This window comes from Prionailurus bengalensis, chromosome B4 (assembly GCF_016509475.1).
Source record: "Prionailurus bengalensis isolate Pbe53 chromosome B4, Fcat_Pben_1.1_paternal_pri, whole genome shotgun sequence".
NCBI lineage: Eukaryota > Metazoa > Chordata > Mammalia > Carnivora > Felidae > Prionailurus > Prionailurus bengalensis.
The window spans coordinates 41664610-41690904 of record NC_057358.1 but is presented as its reverse complement, the minus strand read 5'-3'; the positions used below and the strand labels follow the sequence as shown (position 1 = coordinate 41690904).

General features: G+C 55.4%; 4 protein-coding genes across 10 annotated transcripts; 2 read left to right on the top strand and 2 right to left on the bottom strand.

Annotated features, from left to right (window-relative positions):
• Positions 1 to 2351: 2351 nt before the first annotated feature.
• SPSB2 (splA/ryanodine receptor domain and SOCS box containing 2) lies at positions 2352 to 4790 on the top strand. Its single transcript, XM_043561869.1, has 3 exons — positions 2352 to 2484; positions 2742 to 3497; positions 4392 to 4790. The coding sequence occupies exons 2-3, from the start codon at positions 2834 to 2836 to the stop codon at positions 4517 to 4519; spliced, it is 792 nt and encodes a 263-aa protein (XP_043417804.1). The 5' UTR covers positions 2352 to 2484; positions 2742 to 2833; the 3' UTR covers positions 4520 to 4790.
• A 108-nt stretch (positions 4791 to 4898) lies between these two features.
• TPI1 (triosephosphate isomerase 1) lies at positions 4899 to 8501 on the bottom strand. Its single transcript, XM_043561864.1, is given in 8 exon segments — positions 4899 to 5506; positions 5597 to 5684; positions 6143 to 6228; positions 6532 to 6664; positions 6739 to 6823; positions 6939 to 7062; positions 8262 to 8348; positions 8351 to 8501. Coding segments are annotated over 8 exon segments (858 nt in total). The 5' UTR covers positions 8487 to 8501; the 3' UTR covers positions 4899 to 5387.
• A 752-nt stretch (positions 8502 to 9253) lies between these two features.
• Positions 9254 to 22420, bottom strand: USP5 (ubiquitin specific peptidase 5). 4 transcript variants are annotated; one of them, XM_043561855.1, is made up of 20 exons: positions 22211 to 22420; positions 19324 to 19449; positions 18994 to 19060; positions 18666 to 18799; positions 18365 to 18510; positions 17940 to 18124; positions 17374 to 17468; positions 16517 to 16710; positions 15707 to 15790; positions 15359 to 15446; positions 15104 to 15229; positions 14447 to 14600; positions 13947 to 14121; positions 13234 to 13322; positions 12417 to 12608; positions 11744 to 11887; positions 11521 to 11666; positions 11147 to 11300; positions 10772 to 10856; positions 9254 to 9907 (listed from the first exon to the last, which is right to left on the bottom strand). In XM_043561855.1, exons 1-20 carry the CDS (start codon positions 22418 to 22420, stop codon positions 9814 to 9816), a joined length of 2688 nt encoding a protein of 895 aa, XP_043417790.1. In that variant the 3' UTR covers positions 9254 to 9813. The 4 variants fall into 4 exon arrangements, with proteins under 4 accessions (XP_043417790.1, XP_043417792.1, XP_043417791.1 ...); XM_043561857.1 differs by having other exon boundaries at positions 12486 to 12608; XM_043561856.1 differs by having other exon boundaries at positions 15719 to 15790.
• Positions 22421 to 22477: 57 nt separating this feature from the next.
• On the top strand, positions 22478 to 25322 carry CDCA3 (cell division cycle associated 3). 4 transcript variants are annotated; one of them, XM_043561867.1, is made up of 6 exons: positions 22478 to 22589; positions 23484 to 23659; positions 23913 to 24042; positions 24311 to 24604; positions 24727 to 24830; positions 24967 to 25322. In XM_043561867.1, the coding sequence occupies exons 2-6, from the start codon at positions 23540 to 23542 to the stop codon at positions 25123 to 25125; spliced, it is 807 nt and encodes a 268-aa protein (XP_043417802.1). In that variant the 5' UTR covers positions 22478 to 22589; positions 23484 to 23539; the 3' UTR covers positions 25126 to 25322. The 4 variants fall into 4 exon arrangements, with proteins under 4 accessions (XP_043417802.1, XP_043417800.1, XP_043417803.1 ...); XM_043561865.1 differs by lacking the exon at positions 22478 to 22589 and adding an exon at positions 23149 to 23273; XM_043561866.1 differs by lacking the exon at positions 22478 to 22589 and adding an exon at positions 23180 to 23273 and having other exon boundaries at positions 23364 to 23659.
• Positions 25323 to 26295: the final 973 nt, after the last annotated feature.

Genomic DNA, 26295 nt, shown 5'->3' with positions numbered 1-26295 from the left:
CTCTTCAACCTAGACTCCCACCTCCCACATGTGCTCTCTCACCAAAGTTGCTAATGACCAAAAATTCTTGTGAGTGATCAAGCTTGCATTTTCTGCTCACTGTGTCCTCCTTAACCCTCTTCTCTCTCTACACACTGTCTCTGGGTCCCCTCACTGATTCTCCACAGTTCAGCCTCTGGCTGAAGGCTGCATCACCTCCCAAATTTATATCTCCCGCCCAGGCCTCTTACTACCCTTCAGACCTACAGTTTTCACATGTGTTCTGAATGGTTCTATCTGGTTGTGGCTCAGGTCGGGCACCTCAAAAACATGTCCTAAAGTGCATTCATCTTCCCCCCACCCCCCTGCCCCGTTCCAATTGCTTTTCTTTCTGCATTAGCGGTACCACTTTCTAACAGTCTTCCAGGCTACAAACCTCCCTTTCTTTCGCCTCAGAATTTATCAGCCACCAAATCTTGCAGTTTCATCAGTGTTTCTTGAATTATTTTCTTCATTTCTACTGCCTTATTTCAGGCTCTTGCCACTTGTCACCTGGGCTGCTGTAACCGGTCTCTTTGCTTCTCATCGTATTTCCCTTGACGCCTCCTCTACATTTGCTATGCCAGGGTGGTTTTTCTAATGATTTTTTTTTTTAAATAATCTCTACACCCCATGTGGAGCTTGACCCGAGCCCGAGATTAAGTGTCTCATAGTCTACTGACTGAGCGAGCCAGGCACTCCCAGGAGGGCTTTTCTAAAACGAGTATCTGACCATATTCCTCTCCTGCTTCCCTCCTATGTGTCTCCCCATTACTGGCCTGTCCAACAAGAGAACGTTTGCATTCTTTAGCTTGATCTACAAGGTCACTGTCATCCGGCACTGACTTTTCTAGGCTTGTCTCTCCTGCTTCCTTTCTAGTTGCAGGGACACCAAAGGCTTCCCATCTACTGCTTCTGGCTTTTTTCATGCTGACCCCTGTGTCTGGAGAATGTCTTCTCCATGCAGCACCCCAAACCTAGCCCCCATCCTGCAGAACCACCTCTCAAGCCAATTCCTAGTCATTCTTTAAGATTCAGCCCAGTGTTAACTTCCTCCAGGACACTTGCCTAACTGCTTGATCCTTGGTTAGGAGTTCCATCCTTTTGAGTCCCATAATACTTTCTTTGTATCTCCATAATTTCATCTACTACATGATAAACTGTTTTATAAATGTCCCTGTAACCTCCTTGGGATTCACTGCTGCATCTTCAGTGCTTAGCACAAATGATTAAATTTGAACCAGAAGCTCCTCTGAGTTTACATATATATAACCTCACTGAATCCTCACAATGTCCTTTGCAGTAGATACCAACAGTATCTCCAACTTACAGAGGAAGAAACAGGCACTGGGGAGGTTAAGTAATTTGCCCAAGGTCATGTGCATACTGGGTTTCAGGTATTCACCCCCAGTTAGCCTGGCTCCACATTTGGCATCTGTCATCACTATATTACATTGCCTTTCTATAGAGTGGACACTCAGTAAGTGTTAACAATAATAGTTATGCTTAGTGATTGCATGAATACGCACCAGGCTCTGTGCTAAGTGCTTTACCTGGACTATTTCAACTCCACAACGACCCTATGAGGTGACTACTATCATTATTCCCATTTTACATAAGAAAAAACAGGTTTAGAGAAGTTTGGCAACCTCCGCAAGGTCATAGAGCTAATGAGTGACATAGCTTCACTCACAACCAGTCTTAACCACTATGTTCCACCATTTGAGACCCAACAGCTCAGGAATGGATTGACATCCAAGATGAAGACTAGACCTAGGACACCTACCTCTGAAAACATAGTTCAAAGACTCAGGCATAAAACAGACTCCCTTACAAGTGGGGCAGAAAGCGACCGGCCCAGAAACAGTGACCCAGAATCAAAAGGACATAGAAATAGATGCCAGCACAACGAAAGCCCCTCCTTGACCCCATGCCCCTCATCTCTAGGGGCTCAGGAGTTGAGCGGCTCAAGCGGCTCAAAGGTCTTGACGATGGCGAACGCACTTCCTGGGATCCCAAAGCGGTGATCCCGTCAGAGTTCATTCTGAGCCTCGACAGCCTGGTGCAGACTCCGTGGCTGCCAAGGAGGGTTAACCACCCAGGAGGGTCTCCACGCGGGGCGGGACCTCGGGGCGGGCGCCAGAGGGTAACCGTCCGGGGATGGGTCCTGGGGGGGCGGGTCCTCGGGGCGGGGCGTGCCCTCCGCAGCAGCGACCCGAGTGGAGTGTAAACCTCCCGCGAGGAGCCCCGCAGGGGGGTGGCCCGGGGCGGGGCGCGACCTGGGGCGGCGACGAGAGGGTTAACCGCCCCGGAGGGCCCCGTGGGGGCGGGGCCTGGGGGCGGGGCGAGGCCGAGGGAGGTGCTGGAGGCGGAAGCGGCCGGCAGTCTGCGCCCTGCGCGGTTCGGCTATCTTCGGCGGGGTTCCTCCTGACGGCCTGTGACTCCCGGCCTGGAAAGCCAAGCGAGGTGCGGGGGCGGTGACGGGGCACGGGGTGGGCAGAGGCGATGACCCCTGGAGAGATCCAAAAGGGGTGAACCCGCGAGAGTCTCGGGAAACCGGGACAGATGGGCGAGGGCAGGGTGATGGGCCTAAGAGCTTTGGAAGGGGGTGGGGGGCGAAGAGGGAGTGGAGCGGTGGTGGGCAAACATGCATGAAAAGATGAGACGCCTGGGTGAGGGTTCCCCGCCAGGATCCCGCCCTTTACACCCTCTTCTCTCCCAAGTCCTCTCCAGGTCAATCCCGAGCCGGAGGATCAACTTTCAGAAGAGAGGCGCCCCAGCAAGATTCGGGGAGTCCTCCAAGCTCCTCACCTCCATGGGCCAGACGGCCCTGGCAGGGGGCGGCAGCAGCACCCCCACCCCACAGACCTTGTACCCTGACCTCTCCTGTCCCGAGGGCTTGGAGGAGCTGCTGTCTGCTCCCCCTCCTGACCTGGGAGCCCAACAGCGCCACGGCTGGAACCCCAAGGACTGCTCGGAGAACATCGAGGTCAAGGAAGGGGGGTTATGCTTCGAGCGGCGGCCCGTGGCCCAGAGTACTGATGGGGCCCGGGGTAAGAAGGGCTACTCGAGGGGCCTGCACGCCTGGGAGATCAGCTGGCCCCGGGAGCAGAGGGGTACCCACGCCGTGGTGGGCGTGGCCACGGCCCTGGCCCCGCTGCAGGTTGACCACTATGCGGCGCTGCTGGGCAGCAACAGCGAGTCGTGGGGCTGGGACATCGGGCGGGGGAAGCTGTACCATCAGAGCAAGGGGTTCGGGGCCCCCCAGTATCCAGCCAGACCTCAGGGTGAGCAGCTGGAGGTGCCGGAGAGGCTGCTGGTGGTTCTGGACATGGAGGAGGGAACTCTGGGCTACGCTATTGGGGGCACCTACCTGGGGCCAGCCTTCCGAGGACTGAAGGGCAGGACCCTCTATCCGGCAGTAAGCGCTGTCTGGGGCCAGTGCCAGGTCCGCATCAGCTACCTGGGCGGAAGGAGAGGTGAGGCCTGGGGCAGGTGTGGGGAGAGTGTTCTGTTACTGGTGGCTGTGGTTTGGGATGGAAGCTCATCACTTTACAAGAGCAGAGGGAATAGCTTGACCTGCCTCCAGTGTGGGGAATGGCTAAGGGTCTTCACACATGTTACCTAATTGTCCCAGCAGCAATAGAGGTGAAAGTGAGGCTTGGGAAAGCAACTTGCTAGTAAGTGGTGAGTCCTCAGAACAAAGGGAGGCGCTCCAGGGATTAGGGATTCACCGCAGATATCAGCTCCCGGAGCAAGAGGTGCACAGGATTAAATGGGTGCTGGGCGAGGTGTAGAAGAGAACTGGCAGTGCCAGACGCCCAGGGTGTGTACCAGATTCCCTGGGTTCTGATCTGTCTGCTACTTCCCTCCTCAAACCCCAGTAAGGGGCCTTTGGGGCCCTGGGCCCTGGAAGGAGAACACCCGAAGAGGCAGGGCCCTGGGAGGGGACTTCAGGGGAGGGGCCTCCTCTAGAAGGGGTTGGGGCCAGAGCTTGGGGCTGGTTGAACTGTTCTCTGCAAGTTGCAGAGTACTGCTCCTCCGGTCACCCATGGCCAGCTGTTGTAGAGTGGAGGAGGGAGGGCTCATCAGCCCCAGCTCCAAGGCTTTACGGAATCAAAACCTAGACCAGCTCCACCACTGTCAGAACTTGCCTGGCCTGTTGCTTGGAGGGCCTTAGCTAGAGCTTCACCCCCAGCTGCCCGGGATGTGTGAAGTCTGCAGAGCCTCCCAGCCCCGGGGGCCTTAGGTCTCCCTCTCAACCAAGACTCAGGGCAGGAAAGCGGAAGAGAACTTGGGCAGGACCCCGTAGTTTGAGGAGGTCGGGCCAGTGGCTGCACCCCTACTTACCTTCCCCTCCTTCTCTCTCCCAGCGGAGCCACACTCCCTTCTGCACCTGAGCCGCCTGTGTGTGCGCCACGCCCTGGGGGATACCCGGCTTGGCCAGGTATCTGCTCTGCCCTTGCCCCCTGCCATGAAGCGCTACCTGCTCTACCAGTGACCCCTGAGATACCACAGATTGTGCTGGGGCCTTAAAACCATCCCTCCCCTGGGGAGTGGGGAGGAGGCACCGCTGGCCTAGACCAGCTACTTAAAGCCAGGAGGTGGGGTGGGGGGAGGTGAGGCTGGGCCCCTCCCCCAACCCTAGCTCTGGGGAGCCCTACAGCCCTAGAGCCTTCCCGAGGGGCAGAAGGGGAGGCTATGGCGGCCTGGGCCTGGTGTGCAGGGCATTTTTTCAAGTAAAAACAGTAAGAGATGTGCTGTCGTAGAAACCTGTTTGTGTTTTTTTTTTGTTTTGTGCACAAGTGTCCTACGGCTGCCTCAGAAAGGAAAAAGCGGGGATGTGGGCAAGGACAGTGAAGAAGGACACACCACAAGGCTTAGTGCCAGGTGTTTATTTCCCCCACACGTGGGACTGCTCACATATACAACACACACAGGCGTTGGCACCATGGGAGAGAACAGCACCCCTAGCCTCTGAGGGGAGAACAGGACTTTCAGCCCTTGGCCTCATGGCGGGAGATGGGAGAGGAGGATGGCTTCTCTCTCCTGCCCTCACTGGGGACCGAGCGGGGACCCATGAGCAAATTCCACCCCTTCCACCTCTCAGCCAAGGAGGAGCCACCTTGGTGACCTGTTTAGTTCCAACCACTATAGTCAGTGGAGAAGGGATTGGCCTGGTCCCAACTATTACAGGGTAAGGTGTAAACAGTAAGGAAGAGGTATAGTTTGGCCACGAGGGGGGCAGGTGACACCATCAGAAGCATGTGCGGGGTGGGGATGTGTGTGGGGGGATAGGAGCACAGTCACTGGGCTTCTGAGCTACCTAGTCCCTGGCTTAGCAGGAAGAGGAGGGGAGACGGATGGGCTTATTGTTTGGCATTGATGATATCCACAAACTCAGGCTTGAGGGAAGCCCCGCCCACGAGGAAGCCATCCACATCAGGCTGGCTTGCCAGTTCCTTGCAGGTTGCCCCAGTCACAGAACCTGGGAACGGAGAAGAGAGAGGGAATTGTCAGGGATGGGATAGGAGGGCTGAGTCCACCCCCATCTCAGGCTGGAGCCAAACCCACTTACCTCCATAGATGATACGGGTGCTCTGAGCCACCGCGTCAGAGACATTGGACTTAAGCCATCCCCGGAGCTTTTCATGTACTTCCTGGGCCTAAAACAAGACGCCAGACTAAGTAAGCCTCTTTCTGCCTTTCACTCAAAGGCTAAAAGACCCTGGGCCCCACTGAAGAGAGGCAATGTGGTTTCGGGACAAGAACCCTGAGATCTGGGTCAGAACACCACAGCTCCAATTCCACCCAGGCCCTGGAATAGATGTCCTTGGACAAATCACTCTCCTTCTCTAGGCTTGGGGGGTGGGGGGGTGGGTGTCTTCATTATTATCATTATTATTTGGGGGAGATTTTATTTTTTAAAGTAATCTCTGTACCCAATGTGGGACTTGAACTCATGACCCCGAGATCAGAGAATCAGACGCACTACCGACTGGGCCAGGTAGATGCGTTGGGGGCTCCTGTCTTTAAAATGAGGGGTTGGCTCAGGTGATCTCTGTGGCAGTCTAGTCCTACTGAGGCAGGGTAAGATAAGGGCAGAGTTCCCGGGCTTGGTTACCTGTTGGGGTGTTGCAGTCTTGCCAGTACCAATGGCCCATACAGGCTCATAGGCCAGGACAACCTTGCTCCAGTCCTTGACATTATCTGTGGGACAGAGATCACAGATGGAAGGGTGAACGGGAAGGAGCTATCCAGCCCACAGCCCAGGGAATGATGAATGATGGTGGCCTAATGCCCCCTGGTGGCTGTTGGAGGAACACCAAGTGGCATCTATACCATCCAGGCAGGAACAGAAGTGGTATGGATGATGCAAGGGTTCTAACCTTCCTCCTTCCTTTCCTGTATCAGCATGGGATGGGGATCAAATTAGGCTGCAGGGCATCTCACCCCACCTTCTGTGCCTCCATAGCCCTGTCCAGGCTCAAAGGTCCCCTTCTACTGAGTTACCTGCGATGACCTTGGTTTGCTCGAAAACGACCTTCTCAGTGATGCCAGCTTCCCTCTCATCTAGCTTCTCCCCGATGCAAGCGATTACTCCAAGTCCCTCTGCCAGGGCGTGGGCCACTTTCTGTCCAATCAGCTGTTGAGTAACAGATTTGGTGAGACGCCCCTCTTGGAATAAGGAATCTCGTACCTCCTCTCCTGATTACTAACCTCGTCAGACTCCCCAAAGACATGCCTTCTCTCCGAGTGCCCCAGGACTACCCACGTGGCTCCACAGTCTTTGATCATGCCAGGGCTAAAGGAAGAGACAGAAAGCCATGCTTCAGCAGAGAGCCCACCCTTTGGCTTTCCCCTCAATGAGGAAAGTGAGGGCAGAGCCCCCACACACCCCTCTCCTGCCTGCATCTCACCTGATCTCCCCAGTAAAGGCTCCATTAGTTACTTTGTAGCAGTTCTGCGCAGCCACAGCAATCTTGGGATCTAGCTTCTGCCTGGCAAAGTCGATGTAGGCGGTGGGGGGTGCACAAACCACTTCTGGAGAGAAGACAGCACAAGGGGATGAAGTCATAAGGAAGCCATTCTCCAGACTCCCATCTTGGGTTTTGGAGTCCCCTCACCTGACTTCTTAGTTCTGCTTTCCACTCGTTTTCATCCCGGCAGGATAACCTTTGTCCACTTGCCAGCCCAAGCTGGGCCTGTACCCAACTCCTTGAGCCTTCCAGGTGTCCCTGGGAGGCCATGGCCCTTGCCCTGCCCTCTGCTCTTTAACAGCTGTGGTTCTGATTTCCCCAGGCTATTCTGGGCCTGGGCACCTCCTAGACTCAGCATTCTCTTGGAGCCAACCACGCCTCCCTTCTAAAATAGCCCATCCTTACCACCCCCAGGCAAGGATTTTTAGCAAAAGCAGAAGCAGCCAACTCCTGGGTTTGCACTGGGGTCTTTGGGGAATAAACCAGGGGCCGTTTTGATGAGGCCCGTGGTTCTGTGATTTAGGTGAGTGGGAGGGTAAAGACTCTGCCCGTGGGTGGCAGTGAGATGACTAGCTCAGAGAGGCCTTGTGCTTTCCCGTTTCCGGCCTGGAGAAAACTGTAGGATAGCTCCTCATTTCCAAACGGCCCATCTTGTTTGGCACCTGCTCAGCCCCTTCGTCGGAAGGCAGCAGTCATCCAGGCTGCCGAGGGCAAAGGATAGAGCGTGTAGTTCAGCAGGCCGCAGCCGCTAGTCTGGGGGACTCGGCCCGCCCAGCGAGGAGCGGGGAGGAGTCGTGGGCTACGTGCGGCAGCGCACGGAGCAGACGGTCGAGGGGGCAGGTAGCTGGAACCCTGCACGCAGGCTCAGCCTCCTCCCCCACACTCTATGGCTGTCACCAGCCTCCTGCGATCGTCCGCAGGGGCTCCGCTCCTATCCCCGGCTCCTGTCGGGTGCAGCCCAAGCCCGCGCCCCGGGGCCATCTTCCTCCCGGTGACCCAAGAAATCCTTTCCCGCCCCGCGGTCGGAGGGCACCATTAAATGTGGCCCCACCTTTCTTCCTCCGACACACCCCCGATATTGCGGCTGCAGGGTCGAAGTCCGGACCCCCCAATAGCCCTTATCCTCACCCCTGCATCCAGGTCCACGCGGACACCCGGCTAACCGAGCTCGGGAGAGAGCGCTGCCACGCCCGACCTTCCCCACACCCCGGCCCCGGCCCCGGCCCCGATCCCTACCCCGACCCCGACCCGGCGAGGGCTTACCGGTGTCGGCCGGCACCTTGGCCGCGTTCAGAGTGGTGATGAGTTCCCCCAGGTTTTTCTTCCGCCCATTCATCTTCCAGTTCCCCCGACGAAGAACTTCCTGGAGGGCGCCATGGCGCTGAAACTGACACACTGAAGGTCAGTATCACCGCGCAGCCGCTGCCACTGCCCGCTTATATAGAGGGCCGTGAGGCAGAACTCCGCCTTCTCCCCGCCCTCGGCCATGGTTAGCCCGGCCCCCAGTCTGGAAATCCTTCCCGCCGCCGCCCCCACCACCTCCCTCCCGCCGCCGGTGTTGCAATGTTCTGACGTTGCCCACGTTATTGTAGCAACGTTCCAGGGGCGTCCGGGGGCTCAGTGGCTTCAGCATCCATTGCGTGACTTTTGGGAGAAGGCGAGAACCTGCACTCAGAAGAGCCCCCGCTTCACGACTACAGTCGCCCAGAGGGCCAGAGGTGGCCTGAGATCACATTGCTCGCTGGACGGAGGGAGCTGTGAGGGGCACCTCTCCAACTCTGAGAAAAAGCCCTCCCTTCCCCTGTCAGAGGGGGGAAGGACCGCCCACATTGGCTAAAAAACTGGGCCGCTAAGAGGGAAGCAGTTCAGAACCCCCCCACCCCTCCTCCTCCGGGTGTCCCACTCCCTGCTCCAGCTGGCCAACCCAACACACCGCAGGGCCTAGCGGATCTGGGACACTTGGGAAATACCCACTTGGGCCCCCTCCCAGGGAGACTGCCGGAAGGAAAGCAGGGCTCTTCACCCCCCATCTTTGCTCTGACAGCCCCCACCCCTCCGCTGTCTTCTTTTGCCCCAGTGCTCACTTCACCTCGTCTCACACCCAATTTCCCAAGAGCTCTAGAACTAGTGAAAAGTTGAGAACTGCCAATGGAGGCGGCAAGGGGCAGGAGAGTGTGCGTGGGGTGGGGGTGGGGGGGAACCTGGCAGACCCACTCACCTGCTAATCTCCCTTAAGGTATCAAACAGGACACAACTTAGCCATTGTACTTTTATTCACATCGTGTATTTTGGCATTTTCCAGAGAAGGGCAGGGAAGAGACAGGGTGGGGGAAAGACAGGCGGGAGGACGAGGGGGATCCCCATTTCCCTCCCAGCCCTCCTTGCCTGACCACACAGGGAGCAAACACAAAGGGAGAGGGGAGGCACAGACGCCCCCTCCTGTGGAAGAGGCTGCACAAAGCTACACCCACGCGCACACACAAACAAGCCCCCCTCCACACCAGGGGCCGGCGGGATTACACAGAGAAGCAGAGCACTGTGGGTTCAAGGGGCGGGGGGGAAAGCAACAAAGTCTCCTCACTGACAGGTGGCCAGCCCCTCCCATCCCCTTCTTGCCCTATCCCCAAAGTCTCTGGAGTGTCCCCCGCTTTGCCTGGCCATTCTCCTATGGCCTCTAGCTTCTTCCCTGCTGCTGAGGACAAAAAGAAAAAAGGGAACAGAGCAGGGGTGGGGCTGAAGTCCATTCCTCAGCCCCTGTCCCGCATGCCAGATGGTCTGTCCCCTGTCCTCAGTGGTAAGGGGTCAGGGCAGGCTCTTAGCTGGCCACTCTCTGGTAGAAGTAGATGTAGCCCAGGTCCTTGGGCGGCTTCTCAGAGGCACACACTTTCTGGTCATTGTAGATCACCCATCTGGGGAAGCAGGGGAGGGAGGAGAAGGATGAACAGACAGGGCATCCACTCTGCATCAGCTTAGTCTCTGACATAGCCCCTGGTCTTGGTCCTGATGATTCTGGAGCACAGGTTCCCAACATTCTCAGCCTGGGCCCCCACAACCCACAGTCTAGCTGCTACCTGCCTGAAGCGGGCATCCCGTTCTCATTCCCTACTCCCAGCCTTCAAATCCTCCAGTATCTCTACAGCCACCCCCACCCAGTCCTGCCAGGCCCCCCGTCAGGTCCACAAACTTTTTCTGTAAAGGGCTGCACAGTAAATAGTTTAGGTTTTGGAGGCCATCCGGTCTCTGACACAATGACTCAACTCTCCTGTTGCAGCATGAAAACAGCCACAAATGATACATATGTGAGTTAAGTGCGGTTATGTTCATTAAAACTTTATTTCTGGGGCTCCTGGGTGGCTCAGTCGGTTAAGCGTCTGACTCTTGATTTCGGCTCGGGTCATGATCTCACAGTTCATGAGTTGGAGTCCCGTGTCCAGCTCTGCACTGACAGCACAGAGCCTGCCTGGGATTCTCTCTCTCTCTCCCTCTCTCTCTGCCCCTCCCCCCTGTTCATGCACTCTCTCTCTCTCTCTCAAAAATAAAACTTAAAAATAAAAATAAACCCTTTATTTACAAAAGCAGGTGGCCAGATGCAGCACTTGGGCCGTAGTTTGCCGATCCCTGCTGTCAAACATTCTAAAAATGTGTGGTGTATCTGTGCCCCCCACCCAGCAGGCCTTTGTCTTCTCCTGCAAATATCCTAAGGGCTCCAAGGATGCTCCCACTCATTCTCACCACCACTCCCCAGTTTGGAAGGTACACGGCCAGCCCCTCACCTGCCTTCCTTCTTGATGTGGCAGACATAGTGACCACACATGGTAGAGGTGCCCATGTGGCTGATGAAGGCAAAGAGCTGATACTCTAGAGAAGGGGGGTGCAGAGAAGACACTGAGAGGAATCCTCGAGCGACATCCAAAGGTACATCCAACAGCTCAAACTCAGGACGCAAGTTTCAGGGAAGGTGGGGCATGTACTGAGTCACAAGTCTGTCTCCGACTCCCAGAATCCCCCCTTCAGAAGCCATGTCAGCAGAAAGAAGCTTCTGCCCTCCCCCCCGCCCCCCACCCCCACCAGAGGCAGAGCTGCCTTGGAATGAGGATCTGGTAGCTGACTGGCTAGATACCACTGGCCTGTTTCCCAAGGACACTCACTTCCAGGGCCATCCCGGACTTTAGGTCCCACTGGTACAGACTCGGAGATGGAGTCAGCAGCCGAGCGGCCCTCCGAGATGTCCATGGCGGCTTCCGCATCCAGGTCATCAATGTGACTGAAGATCCAGTCCACAGCCCTTTCTAAACTATTGTTCTTGGAGAGGAGGGAAGCATTGCTCTTTCCAACAAGTTCGGGGTAAGAAAAGCACCAGTGAACGGCTCAGCTCCTTCACCACGGCCACCAAAGGGTGGTGCCTCAGCCCTGGCCGTACCACACCGGTTGCCCTCGGCCTTGTTGACAAAAGATGGAACCCCACCCGCACCCCCTTCTTCCCCACAGGCCCCCCAGTCCTCAGCCGGGAGACAGCCCATACCGTGGCCCGAAGAGCTTTCAGGGCCTGGTCCCGGGAGAAGCCCATGGAGACGATGGTGCTCACGCAGTCTTCCGGCGGGGGGTCAGCTGCCGCACTGGTGGAACCAGGCCCGCTGGAGCCAGGCAGGATGAGGGGGTTTGCGAAATCTGCGGGGGTTGAAGGGGTTGAAGTGTGTGGGGGAGGACGGTGGCCCTGTTCCGCCCTGCTACCCACCCCCGCCTACCTGGATCGTCCATGTGTGACATGACCCAGTTCATGGCAGCCTCAGCCCCACTGTTGCCTGTGTAGTAGACGGCTTTGCGGCAGGCGTCCATAGGGAAGCCCATCTCCACCAGCTGGATAATGACGGACTCGTCCAACATGGGTGCTGTTGGGGGCAGAAGCAAGGCCACGGTGACCCGACTCCTTGGGCCACGATCTGCTCCTCCTCCCTCCCACAGTGCAGTCCCCCGGCCCTCTCCCAACCACCACTCCCCCCCACAACCCCGTTCCATGCATTTTTCTTCCATGGGGTGGCACCTTACTCCAGAACCTAAATGACAGCATGACATAACGCGGGTCCAGCAGTACTGAAGATACAGAACTGAGGCTAAAGATCTCCCATGGAGATCTTGCCGTTTCTCACAGAATGGGCCCTGTTTCTGGAGTATGATGCCTCGCCCCTTCCCCAAGCAATGAGGTAACGAAGTAGAGAGGCAGTTAGCCAGTGCTGCTGCCGTCCACACAGATAATGTGGCTGGGAGCGCTCTACTCGGTCCTCACATCCATCAAAAGAGGGCAGGGGAAATTGGAAAGGGAGGACAGGAGAAAATACGAAGGACAGGGTCAAGGGGAGGCAGGCAGAGAAGACCCCCATCGGCAAAGGAGAGAGACAGGCAGGAAGAAGAGTCACTAACATGTCGGAGAGGAGAAGTGAGGGGAGCAGAAGGAGTCTTCGTCTTCGTTGCCATAGAAACCAAGGCTACCTTTGGGCTCATCCGGAGTGACCAGGGGTGGGGCAATGTCAGGCAGCTCCTCCTCTCCAGGCTGCAGCCCTGTACCCCTCAACTGGGAGATGTCTAGTTCCTCGGGCATCTCAATGGACACATCTGTAATTGGCATGGCAGGAAAAGGGTCACTTCAGCAGCTCCCTGGGGCCCTCCCTGAAAAAGCACTTTGGGAATCTCAAAGCCCTGCCCCATACCTTGGCCCTGCTCTGTTTAATAAGTTGCTGCTCAGAGCAGCACAAATCTTAGGGGTCCTGGTGTAATACAATGGTGGGCCTGGGAATCCGGAGACCTGGATTCTAGTCCTAGATCTACCACACATGAGCTATGGACAAGGATGGGGGCTTCCCACATGTACAACAGGAAGACTTCCTACCTCTGCAGGCTCAACTGATCTAAGGAAATGAAGTTCAATTAGCAGCTCTCCAAGTCGGCAGGGGCTGTAAGACTCATGAGAACTGTTTCAAGATTATCTAAATGACAACATCTTCCCAAGTGTAAACGTAAAACTACGAAAATCGCTTTGAGTTGGAAATCACTGCTATGACAATCAATGCTTTCACAGTTTTAGTCTACGCTTTTCAAACGTGCCTTATCTTGAAACATTTGGAGTAATGTTTTCCTCCTTCAGAGGAAAGTTGGAGAAACACTCGTTTATACACGTTAAGGTCCCTTCTTTTTCTAGCATTTTCTGCTTCACCTCCCTCATTCGTCCCAGCCACCATACCCAGTTTCTTGGGCACCCAGTCCAAGCCAAAGGTGAACTTCTTGATCTGGATGACCAGGTAGTCAGGGAAAGAGGCAAATCGTGTGGTCCTGGGGAAAAGAGAATGTCCTAGTACCCAAAGAATCCCAAAGTCCTCCTCTCCTGAAACCCCCACCCTGAGGTTCAGCCTCTCCCCGGTAGAAGCCCTGATCCCCAGAAGATACTCCACATTCTTATCTTGCCCTTGGCAGGCATCAGAGCATCTGCAGACAAGGAGCAGCAGAAGCCAGGGGCCTGTCAAAGGGTAGGGGATGGGGGTGGGAATGGCTGAAATCCCTTGGAACCAAAGCACTCCTTCAGATCCCAAGCTTATGCTCATGACACAATTAGGCCCAAACTAAGTCCATTTGCTAGAAGCCCAAATTCTGTCCACAACGGACACTACGTGCTCTCGCCCTGACTGAGTGGACAAAAGGTGCACTAAATTGTGACCCCATACCACAAGAGAAGAGGGAATCTCCGGCAGGGGCAGGACAAGGTAATATGGTCCATCGTCCGAGACTACTCCTGCCAGGGCCTCTTGATTCCCTCAGGGCCAGATTACCAGCCCCAACTGATGCTAGCCCTGAGAATCCAACCACAAAGGGACAGAAGGATGGGAGAGAGGCAGACAGAGTCTTTGGGATTACCCTGACTTTGGCCCGAAACCTTGGGCGCAGACCAACAAGACTTACTTGACGGCTACCGATTTGGCCTGCAGGGCGGTGCTCCAAAAGTCGTCCACCTGCTCAGGGGCCCCATAGGCCTCCAGGCAGGAGCTGAAGGGCACCTGAGCCCGAACCAGTTCTGGTAGTGGCAGCTTCTCCTCTTCGGCTTGCCGCTTCTTTTCCTCATACTCCAGAAGCTCCTCTGGGGACAGAATTGACAGGTGAACCCTTCAGACGGCACTGCCTCTTTCCCTCCTTAGCCCTGCCAGACTGGCTCTCTGTCCGTGACTACTTGGGCTCCTCCACTCTCCCCAAATCCACCTGACACACATCCACATACGATCTTGCCTCTCTTCCCCAGCACAGCTCTGACAAGCAAAGGTGATCCTACCTCCCCGAGATGCCCCAGCTTCGGCCCTCCGGCTGGGGGAGCAGGGCATACTGTGGGCTCCACTCCCATTAAGGGGCCCAAGCACTCCTACACCCTGGAGCCCCACTGCACCCAGGCCTCACTGAGGGCAACCTGCCTTTGTTAAGGGCCGCGTCCATGGGCACAGGCAGCTGCATGATGTAGTCCACTCGCTGGGTGTACTTCACCTTCTCTGTGGCCAGGCACTTGATCTTTTCCTCCACCAAGAAGCGGAACACTTCGTTAGGATTTTCAGAGCTCCGGCAATTCCTCTATGGGAAAGAGGCAGGGTGGGGAGGTCTGGGCAGCCAGGGAATGAGATGGGGGCCTGAAAGGGTCACTAGGGGCTCAGGGAGAGAGAGAGAGGAGCAGAAGGGAGTCTACCACTAGGAGGCTCTCGGGACTCAAGAGTAGAACCCTTCCCTAATTAGCTCCCCCTCTCCGACTCTGGCGTCTTCATGGCACTGGGAGACTGCGGTGGAACACGCTGGTATTTTTCTTTATAAGCAATAGGCATCTCCCTATCAGTTTCTTGGGTGCATCCTTCATCAGGCCGCAAGCCCATCCAGTGTAAGGATCACTGCTTGGCATTACCGTCCTCCCCAGGGGCAACTGCTACTCACAGGGAAGGCCCAGTGCATGCCCGCCGCCGGGTTCCAGGGGTGGGGCTCGTGGGGGCTGACGGGAAAGAATGAGCAGGAGGCAGAAGGGAGAGAACCACGGGCAGATGGAGGGAGCGTGGAGTGCCCTGCCTTGCTATCTTCCCGGCCCTTACCTCCACCATGTTGATGAGGTGAAGAAAGAACTCCTGGGCATCCTGCTGCCGGTTGGTGGAGAACTCGGGGTGACCCTTGCCAATGAGGGCCTTGAACATCCGAGGGGCAATGCCATCTTGAACTTCCTAGGCACAGCCAGGGCAGCGATTCAGCTGGGGCTCAAGTAGGCCACCAAGGGGCCTTCTTTAGACATCTCCCAGACCTCAGTTTCCCCATAATTCCAGAGCCTGAAAGGGATAGAGTCCCAGACTCACCTTTTGTTCTGGCACCTGCTCCCCATCGCCTGACTCCAGTGCTGGCTTGGAATATTCTCCCGAGAGAAGGCCATGGCCCAGTTTGGCCCTGCATTGACATCCAAGAGAACCACTTAAGCTTCAGTCAACTGCTGATCGTCTGACATCTATCTGTGCCTTTTCCTCCCCAACTCAACCCCGGCATATAGACCTCAGACAACTCTCTAGAATGTGAAAAACCTGAGATTCCCCAGGAACCCAACTCAGGGCAGACAGCATGGCCAGAGGCAAACGTCCTGAACTGCTGCCCACTCCAGGTGGTCATGGAGGAGAACGAAGGCATACAGGCTGCGAGGCTGTACACAGGACCTGGCTACATACACCTGGGTGCTGAAGTCCTGGGTAGGGTCCGTCGGGGCATTCTGGAAGATCTTCTCCAGCTTGTCCACATACCTAAGAGCCAAAAGAAGGATAATTGGAGGTGCTCTGGCATGGGTTCCAAGGAAAAGGGGACTATTATCCATTAGATCGGGGGAACAAGCAACCTTCAGAGTAGGGAGTCATGTGGTTAAAACACGGGAGTCCATTTCTTTCCAGCAACCTGCCCTTCCTCCCCTTCTCAACTATGCCAGCATGCAGTGTACCCTGATGCATTTTTTTCCCCCCAGCCTCCTCCCCAGGAGTGAGCCAGGGGAAGGGAGAAAGTTGCCTGGAACAGAACGTGTCACCACATTGCTAAGTTTTCACATGTGCATCAAGTCCTTCTCAATTAGAAAGCAGGCTCACTTATGCTCAGAATCTGCCGTTTTGGTACCTTAGTGTCCCAAGCCCTCCCCTCCCCCAAGTGCTACATGTCCATGTCAGGTACTCATCTGATGTCACTGGCCTCAAGTAAAGACCACCACCTCACCCTTGAGTAGTCAGGAAGCCAGGGAGAGCCCCAGGATTCGGTGTTCTGCTCCCAGTGGGGCTTGTGTGGCTGGGTGACAGTGGGGTGGTTCTAGAACTAATGGGAGAGCGCCAGCCACAGTATAACAGGAACAAAGACGGAGCTAGCACACAGAGGTACTGAGGGTGGCTGAAGGAGGAGTGTGCCTAGAGGCTGGCGTCCAGGAGGAGAGCTGCGGGGTCAGGGGTACAGGGCCAAGGGGCCAGTCATGGGGAGAGGGCGCCACTCACTTCCTCTGGAAGTCGGGGATGCTGAAGAGGACCTGGACCACGGAGTTGAGGTAGCAGCTGTTACCCAGGTTCCGGATGCCCGTGTAGCCAGGCCCAAACAGGGGCTTCAGTGGCACACTCGACTCCTGGATCAGCTCCCATTCGCCAATCCGCTGGTTCATATCTATCTCCAACTCAGTCATGGTCTTGTCCGTCTGCAAGGGAAGGGACGCTTCAGACAGGGCGAGACACTCAGCCCTGAATTTTTTACACTGATCCTTCACAGGGTCCGGGACGCTACCCTGCTGGAGCTCAGAATGTATTCAATTATGGCCTCTAACATGGGAGATGCACTAGCTATTTCCAGTCCAAGTTCCAGAAGGCCTTGCGCGATCGTCCCGGAGGCGGTTTAGTGGTCAGGCCTCTGCCTGGGGGAGAGGAAGAAATGAATGCGAGTCCTTCCACTTGAAGTGTTTTTTCCATTCCGAAGCTGCCCCTTCTCACCCTTCAGGTCTCTGCTCCAGGTCTTCCTGCCATAAGCTACTGCAGCACCCTCTCTGTCTCTTTCACAGCGCCCTTCGGTTTGTGTTCATTCACTCATGTGCCTGAGCATGTGATTAATATCTGCCTTTCCATCTAGAGTGTAAGTCCCTGAAAGGCCACACCTGTCTTATTCACGCAGTGACTAGCAGAGAGCAAGTACTCAGTAGTGGTCGATGAATGAATAATGGATTCTAGAAACCTTTTCAAAGGAAGCCCACATGTGTCGGGGACCGGGATAACCGTGGCAGCTCGCTCCAATGTGCTGCTTCAGCCTCAGGCGAGGCAGGGCCTGGTGGCCAGGGATGAGAAGAGTCTGAAGCTGCAAGGGGTCTCACCTTCTGCATCTTCAGCATGTCGATGCCGAAGTGGGACAGGTGCTCAGCCAGGTTGGGGTCCAGGACCATGTCATCCTCATCATAGGAGTACACATCTAGGGCAGGAGGCAGGGGTATCGTCAGAAGCGGTGGCTCTGGCCTGACCACCAGTCCCACTCCTTGCCCCGGGTTTGGGGTGGGGGGGGGGGGTGGAGCGCTGGTGGGACAGAAGGATGAGCCTGTAAGGGTAACCCTCTTGGCTCCCCTGACTATTGGTGAGGTCACAAGCCCTTCTGAGACTGGCGGTCAGGGAAGATGGGGTGAAAAGAGGCCAAGGGCTGGCGTTACTTGGGGGCCCACCCCCAGGATAAGGTGCTGGGGTCAGATGGTTTGGGAAGGATACTCACTACACAGATTATCTTGGTAACCTCTAAGGAGGGGGACTCGTATTTGGGGGGTTTAGCTGGAGCTCTAGTCTCGTCTGCAACATTCTCATTGTTTATCAAGAGGAGGTATTCCCGTGCTCCCCGACTTAACGGTTAAAGCCCACTCTAGCGTGGAGGCGGCTGGAGGAGGGGAGGGAGTACCGGCTCCATCAGGTGTGATGGTGCCCAGCTTGACGGCCAGCGGGTAGTTGGTCTCTCTGTAGTGTTCCACGGCGTGGTTGTTGCCCCCACTGCCATCGAAGTAGCGGCGGCCACAGAGAATGGAGCCGTCTGTCAGGTTGAGCCACAGGTTCTCTCTCATGTCACACTTGGAACACTTCCAGCCGCTAACCAGGGAGAAGAAAATATGCTGAACTATGGGGAGGGGGGTATATGGGATTGGCCTCTCCAGTGTGAGAGCTCTCTCTGCTCCTCTCCTCTGGACGGCCCCTGGCTGAGTTCATCTCCCTCAGCGCCCCCCGCCTTAGCCTGCTCCGGATGTTCTCTCCCACCAGATCCCCCAGGAGGGTGGCCTCTTTGCCCCTGCTCTGGGGGTGGTGCCCCAAGGTGGAGGGGCCAGGCCTCACCAGGGAGGGATTCGAGCAGGGTTGTCCAGCTGCTTGAGGTTGAAGGCATGCTTAGACACCTGCCGTACTTCCCCATCCCAGGCCTGCACCTCCTGCTTGCGGGAGGCCGAGTCGGCTGACAGTAGGGCCTCCACCGCACTGGTCACCTGGGGGAAGCAGAGGGTCAGAGACGGGATCCAACCCCCCGCCCTCTAGTCCCTCTAGCCCCTCAGTCTCCAGCTTTCTCAGTGCTTGCCCAAGACGTCACTGCTCTGGACCTGCCTGCCCCAGAGTCCCCAGCAGGGCAGGAAGGCATTCGTACCCGGTCTCTGACAATGTCAGGCAGTCCCCCCAACCCATCTCGGGCAATCTCCAGGTAATCCGGCAAAATAACAATCTTCACATCCTCATCATATTCATACTTCTCCTCGCTGAGGTCAAACCCGCCTTCAACACCTGGTGAGGCAGGGAAGAAGGGGGAGGGTAGGACAGCCACCACGGGTAAATGTCCCTCCTCCCAAACGGCATCTCGTTTTGTCCCCTCCAGAGCTCTAGGGCCACTGGTCACACCCATTCTTTGGGGGCCTTTCGAGTGCCTCTGAGGCCAGGAAAGACCAGCTCAGGAAGAACAGGGCTGAAATGGGGCTCACCAATAGCCAGCCGGGTGGGCTTCTTTCGGGGGGGGTCTCCAGTGCCTGTCGTGGTGTCCTCCTCTTTCTGCAACGAGGCAGGAAGGGCAGGATCAGCAGTGAGTGCCAGGGAAGGGACAAATGGGGAAGATGGACAGGACAGGGTGGGTTAATCTCAGAAGGGAGTGAAGCTAAATAAAACATGTGTGCTGAGTTTTAATGATACCAACAGAAACAGGCGAGAGGGGGAAATGCAGCCTCTGGGAGGTCAGAACAGAAGAGACAGATTCAAAATGAAGACCAGTGGGATGTGCCTGAAAGTCCCGGGCCTTGCCCCAGCTCCATGCCTACCGGGCGCCGGGTCCTCCGGAGGTGCAGGTAGACGCGCTGGCCCGTCTTGTTGAAATGTCTCTCCACATACTGTTTCCCAAAGCCCAGGAATGTGTTCATGCAGATGTAGAGGCCACCCTCAGACTCCTGCAGTGCAACAGGTAGGGGAGGAGACACAGGGAGGATGAAGCTGCTAGGTGGGGAAACCAAGACCTGGGGTCAGAAACTGGTTTCCACAAGAAAGGCTCTGTTCTCTACCACCATGTGGCTGTTGGCAAGTCATTTAGCCTTTTGGGACCTGGTACATGGCTAAGATTCTCCCCATTCTCCTATGACTTTGATACCAACCAACAAGGACACCAGGAGCTAAGCAACACCTGTCAGTCACCATTCCTCTTCCTTCTCGCTCCTTCTTTGGGCTTTGGAGCCTTCCAATCAATTGCAGAGAACTCCCTTTACGAGGCCAATGGGAATCAAATACCATGGACTTCCAGGGCCAGTGCTTACATTCAGAGGGAAAAAGGGTCCTTTCCCGGGAGAGGAAAGACCTGCATGTCAGACACTGAACCTACTCCCCACGCACGACAAACCCTGCCTAATCTCCAGGATTCAGAAAACTTTCCAGACTGGAGGAGCAAAGATTCTAGCACCTGAACAATACACCCAGCTCCTGAGCCTGCCAGAAAGACCAGACTTCTCCTTTACAACATCCTACTAGGTCGTCAAATCCTGGTCCATGCTGAGTCCTCTCCCTCCTCTCCTGCTAAAGCCTGGAGCCAGGCTAACAGTGCCTTGTCTGGGGCTCACTGTTATACCTGGACGTGGTTCGGCAGGGACACGAAGACCAGCATTCTCCAGCCACTGCCCTGCTGCCTCCCCTCTGACCAATAACTAAATCCTGCACTGAAGTCCATCAACTGCCAACCTCAAAGCCAATCCCTCTCTGGAATAATCTAGCAATACCTGCTGAGACAACTCAAACACATACAACGCAGGGAGAAAACAAGGAGAGAAGGGTCCACCCTAAATCACAGCTAAGGAGGGAGGATGAGCTTCTCGAACACTGAGCAAGTCTCCCAGTGTCTTTGTGAATAGTGATGGATAAGGTAGAGGAGGTAACTGGAGAAAACAACAGTCTTCCTTCAGATCCAAGCAACGACAGGCATCTTCTTCCTCGAATAAACGCCTCAGTGGCCTTGAAAAATTCTCTGCTGCGATATGAAAAATAGGGCACCGTCTAAGGCAGTTCTTGCTCCCATAGATTGCTCTGTACCACTCCCTAGAACAGTGTGGATTACAATGTTCATGGGCAAATGGAGCATTTTTCATTACAGGGGTCAAACAGGCTTTCTACCATGAATTGAATTTGAAGATAATCAAACATGCTGGAAGTTGGTCAGGAAAGCAACAAGGCCACATTGGAGATCTCTTGACTTGGGATAAAAGAAGCAAAGTATAATAAGCTTACAAAAACACCATTTGGATTATTCGAAGCAGTTACTAAGGAGAGGCGACAGGAGTGTGAAGAGGGAGCCACTGACTTCTACCATCTGTTGGTAATTAAGAGAAACCTTTCTCTCCTGCGAAAGTCAGGACCAAGCCATGCACTTGATGAACTAGATGGCATGCAGGAGCTCTGCAGTAACCAAACTCCTCTGCTGGAAATAAAAATGCTGGGTTTCCCCAAGCCTTAGGAGCCCTGGAGCTCTGCTCTGAGCAGTCAGTCCTCTTTTGGCTCTGCCAAAGCCAGACTCCAGAGAAGCAGCACATTGTCTGAGGCCCAGATCAAAGCCTAGCAAACCAAGCAAACCACGAATCACAGTGATGATCCTGAACTGGGCCTTAGATCATGCTGCTATACTCAGCACTGGCGATGCATTAATGAAGCCTTTCCACTCTGACTTGCAGTTTTCCCTGCCACGAGCTGGTCTGGCTGAACACCCTGGGCAGGGCCCAGCGACCGCTTGACGGGAGGGGTGGTAAGGGGGGCGGATCCCAACCAGGCTGCTGTTGCCTTCTCAGCTCAGGCTCTGGCCAGGCCAAAGGCTAGTCTCTGCTTGACGGTGACACAGGAAGGCAGAACTGCAGGAAGGGAGGTTCCGGGTGGAGCCTACAAAACGTGAAGCATGGTGTGGGTGGAGGCTTTGTCTAACTAGTCAAGAGTGGGAGCGGGATGGGAAAAGGGTCTTAGTATCCTCCACGAAAGACACCATCTCCCTGGGAATACTTTTAAAAGGGTTCCCTGTGCTCTCTGTGATGGGCGGGAAAAGGGGGGCTGCGGCCATAGTTCACCTCAAAGGAGAAACGACTAGAGCTTTCCTCCCTTCTTTCCTCTCCTCCCTACCACCAATGACCCACCTCCCCGCCCCCTGTCCACATTAACCATGGGTGGAGTCTAAGTCGGCCTTTCTCAGAACCGCCCTTCTTCATGGTCACTTCCAGACTACTAGGCGCCCAGGAACTGCAATCTCCACCCTCCAACCCAAACCCCGGCCCAGAACAGTGCAGGGTCGCCCCATCCCTCCCACACGAGACTACAAAACCCGGAGAGCCGCGCGCGGCAGGCAAGGCCAACTCCCAGGCTTTCCCAGGGGTCCACTTGGGGGATGTAGTCCAGCGAGCGGGATGCGCCTCTACCTTGGAACGGCAACGAGGGGAGTGAGCGACTACGATCCCCACAATGCTCCACGAGACGGGGAACGGGTGGGGCGGGCGCGGAGGCTTCCGGGAGCGGTAGTCACACGACAGCGCCAGCTAATTAAAAGCAACGGCAGGGAGGAGCGTGGGAGACTACAAGTCCCATGGTGCATCGCAGGGAGGCGGTAGCCCAAGCCTTGCAGGCCCCGGCAGAATGACCAGGGCGATGGAAGGAAGTCGTGCTCGCTGCGGGCGTGGGGAATGGGCTTACCGGTGTGTCGAAGGAGAAGGCGCACTCGTCTTTGTGGACCCGGTCTCCAGCCTTAGGAACCCGGATCGTCGGTAATACTGACAGCAGCGCCTCCTCACTCAGCTCCGCCATGACACCGGCAGCAGCTCCTCCACACACAGCGGCTCCCACCGTTCCCAGTCCCCCACCCCCTAGTCTGGCCGTCCAATGAGCTCTACTCGTTAGGTGCATGCGCTAAAAGGAGGACGCGCGAGAATGGCAGTTGGACGCAGCCTGCCTACTAGTGCTCCGCCCTCTGCCCTACTCTTGAGTAACGCCAATGAAAAGCGCTTCTAATGCAACCGATGGTCGGAAGAACCAATCCCACTCTTCCAGGGCAGAGCGCATGTAGAGCAGCGAGGTGGGTCCGGGAGTTTTTGGACGCTTGTACTCTGGGACCCCTACAGTCCTTTCGCGTGCCTTCTATCAGAGCAGAAACTGACGGTTGTTTAAACCAATCAATCCCAGAAACTTTCCTGGGTCTTGTCCAATCGGAAAATAGAAGGGCAGTTGTAGTCTTTTTATTTGAAAAGGGGCTGTCCAATGAGGCGGAGTTTGAGAGGGTTAGTGTCGAGTGATTGATAACTCCGTCGACCAATACGGATTACCATCTCGCCTCAGAAAAACCTTCATAACTACATCGCCAGCCAGATATGTACATAATAGCGTCATAATTCATGATTCTATTTTTTACATAAAATCATTTGGTTCCGAAGCTGGAGGTCTGAAAACCGAAGACTGGCACTCCTCAGAGTCTCACGATGGACAACTCGCAGCCGGTGGCGGAACAAAAGTCCCGTATTCAGGGAGGTGTCACCCTTGAGCAAGCCAGGCCGCTGCTCATTGGCCCCACTGTCCTCATGACAGACGTCTTCCGAGCCCAATGGCCTCCCCGTAGGAGGCGGGTCTCATATAGGGGGCCTATTGGCGTCTGCGTCGGCTCAACCAATAGAGTCAAGGCAGGGGGCGTGGCGGGAGGTTTGAAACTCGGCGTCGGGAGTTGAGGCTCGAGCTTCTGTGCATCCCAAAGAGGAATTGGGGCCCGGTAAGTGATTGGAATAAATTAATAAATTAGAGGGCCCAGCAGGCTCGCAAGGAGCTGGCTTGTCAGCTGCAACAGTCGTTGTTTCCACAGAGGCCTCTGGCCCAGCGGCGGGGAGGTTCCTGAGCTGGGAGCAGGGAAGATCGGGTGGTCTGGAGGCAAGAGATCGGACGCGGTCGCGGTAATGGCTGAGACCTGAGTCATTTCTCACAGGCGTCCCCTCCTCGCCCCGGGCCGGGCCCCGCCCCACCTTCTTTCTCCTGGTTGAGATGGGCTCAGCCAAGAGCTCCCCGGTCACTCCGGCGCGGCCTCCGCCGCACAACAAGCTTCTGGCTCGAGTGGCGGACCCCCGTTCACCTAGTGCCGGCATCTTGCGCACTCCCATCCAGGTACTCTGGGGCGGAGGGGCGGGGGCAGAGTCTGAATTCTTGGGCCTCTGCCTAACCTGATTCTGAGAAAGCCCTCACACCCTCCTCCTCCCTCTAATTTGACACCTTATTTTCCACTTTCTTAATCCGGTTGGGGTAGGCTGAATGCCTGAGGGCCCTGGCAATACCTGCCTGGAATATCAACCTGGGGCTAGAGACCTGGGAGGGAAGAAGAGTCGGGGTCCAGACTTGTTTTAGCTTTTGGTTCTGCCAGGTGGAGAGCTCTCCACAGCCAACCCTACCAGCAGGGGAGCAGTTGGAGTGTCCTAATGAGGCCCAAGACTCAGATCCCCGCTCTCCTACCCTTGGCATTGCACGGACACCTATGAAGACCAGCAGCGGAGGTAAATGGTGGGCCCAGGGAATTTTGGTAAGGCTGTCACCTAGCACCCTTGGGTTGGGCCAATGAAGCCATTTTCCCAGAGCTCCTGCTCAAAGGAGCCTCTTTTGATTGAGCCAATCTCACTCTTCTCTCAACATTTTCTCCCTCGATTTCTCTCTTCCCAATCAATCCCTCACCCACTAGAGCATGAGTCCTAAAGTTCCTATATGTATTCTTCTTGCTGAATGATTTGTATCATAGGGTCACTATCTCACTTGACTTCTGTTTAGAGCCCCCAAGCCCACTGGCGAAACAGCTGAATGAAGTCTTTGAGAAAGAAGCCTCCAAATTGAATCGTCCTCCAGAGCTTGTTCTGCCCCTAGAGGCAACTTCACCTTCCGAATTGAACTTGCCTCTGGGCACCCAGTTTTCCCTTGAGGACCGGATGCCACTCTGGAGCCAGACTGAGCTCCCCTCCAAGCAGGTGTCCTCCAAGGAGGAAGCAGGACAGCCCTCACAACCCCCCACGGCCAGCCAGGGCTCAGACAAGCCCTTAAGAGACCCTGAGACTCCCCGATCTTCAGGTACAGAACCTAAGGGCAAGGATAGGGAAGAGAAATTGGGATAATGTCCACGGATGAGTGTAGGAGGAATAAACTGTAAACCCCTAATTTGGGTTTTGGCTTTAACTCCTTACCCACCCTAGGTTCTAAGCACAATAGACGGAAAGGAAATGGCAAGGTACTAGGGAGATCTCCCCTCACCATCCTACAGGATGACAACTCCCCCGGAACTCTGACACCACGACAGGTAAAAGGAGAGAGGGTGAAAGCTGTTACTAGGAACCCCAGGATAGAGAGGTAGAGGGTGGGAGTCCTTTCTACCCAATCTTCCCTGTCCTGAACAACCCCCCTCCCTCCTCCAACTCACACACTGCTTTTGGCAGGGTAAGCGGCCTCCTCCCCTGAGTGAAAATGCTAGGGCACTAAAGGAAGGGGCCATTCTGGGAACTGGACGACTTCTGGAAACCGGAGGCCGAGTGTGGGAGCAGGGCCAGGACCAGGACAAGGAAAATCAGCACTTTCCAAACTTGGTGGAGAACTAGGCCGTGCGTGGCCCCAGCACCGGGTTCACCAGGGGCCTGGTGATGTTGTGTCCTCACAGCCCCTTCTTTCCCTGGGAGACTGGAAAGGCTCGTTGTCTTCCACTCCCCCTAAACTACCAACTCGGGGGACCGAGCACTTTCTTAGGCTTTATTTGTGTCTCGTGTGTTTCTTGTATATTAAAGAAAGTGATTTTAAATTATGCTTTTAAGTGTTATGCCTAAACCGTGTGCTGGGCTTCTGTATGTAGAAAAGCAGCCTGAGAAACTTGTGTTCCCTGTCCTCCAGGCCTCTTCTATACACTTCCCTTAAATCCTAGTGTTCCCCCGGGGCTCTGTCCTTGGCCTTTTCCTCTTGCTCTCTCTAGGTGTTCACTTCTAGGGATTTAGGTATCACTTTCTTATATTCTAGTAACTTCCAGATCTCTCTAACCCTGACCTTTATCCAAGTGCCCCAGGCACTTCACAGGTAGTTTGTCTACAGTTGAATTTGTAATCCGCCCTCCCTGCCCCTGCTGCCCCCAAAGCTATTCTTCATCCCCTGCTCTCTATCCCTGTAAATAACCGCGTTATCCACCCAGTTGCCCAAACCTGAACTTTGGCCATTATCTTGAATCCTTCCCTCTTAACATCCCATATCCTGGCACTTGGCACTCAATCCTGGTGATTCTGTATTCTTTAACCTCTTCCCCATCCTTTTCCCTGCCCCCTGTCCTATGGCTCTTGCATTTCTTGCCATCTACCTCCTGCCTTGTTTCTCTCCAGTCTCGACTCTCACCTTTTCATCAACCTACACCGCTGCTAGGGCAACCTTTCTTTTTCTTTTTTTTTTTTTTTCTTTTAGTTTTTTTTTTTTTAAGTGGTATTTATTTATTTTGAGAGACAGACAGAGCGTGAGCAGGGGAGGGGCAGAGGGAGGGAGAGAGGGAGAATCCCAAGCAGGCTCCTCGCTGTCAGCACAGAGCCTGATGTGGGCCTCAAACTCACGAAATGTGAGATCACGACCTGAGCTGAAATCAGGAGTCGACCACTTAACCGACTGAGCCACCCAGGCGCCTGAGGGGTGACCTTTCTGAGAAGCACGTGACCGTGAAACTACTCTGCTCAAAACTCTTCAGTTGTTCCCCATTGCCCTTAGGATAAAGTCTACACCCTAGCCTGGCATTCAGGGTC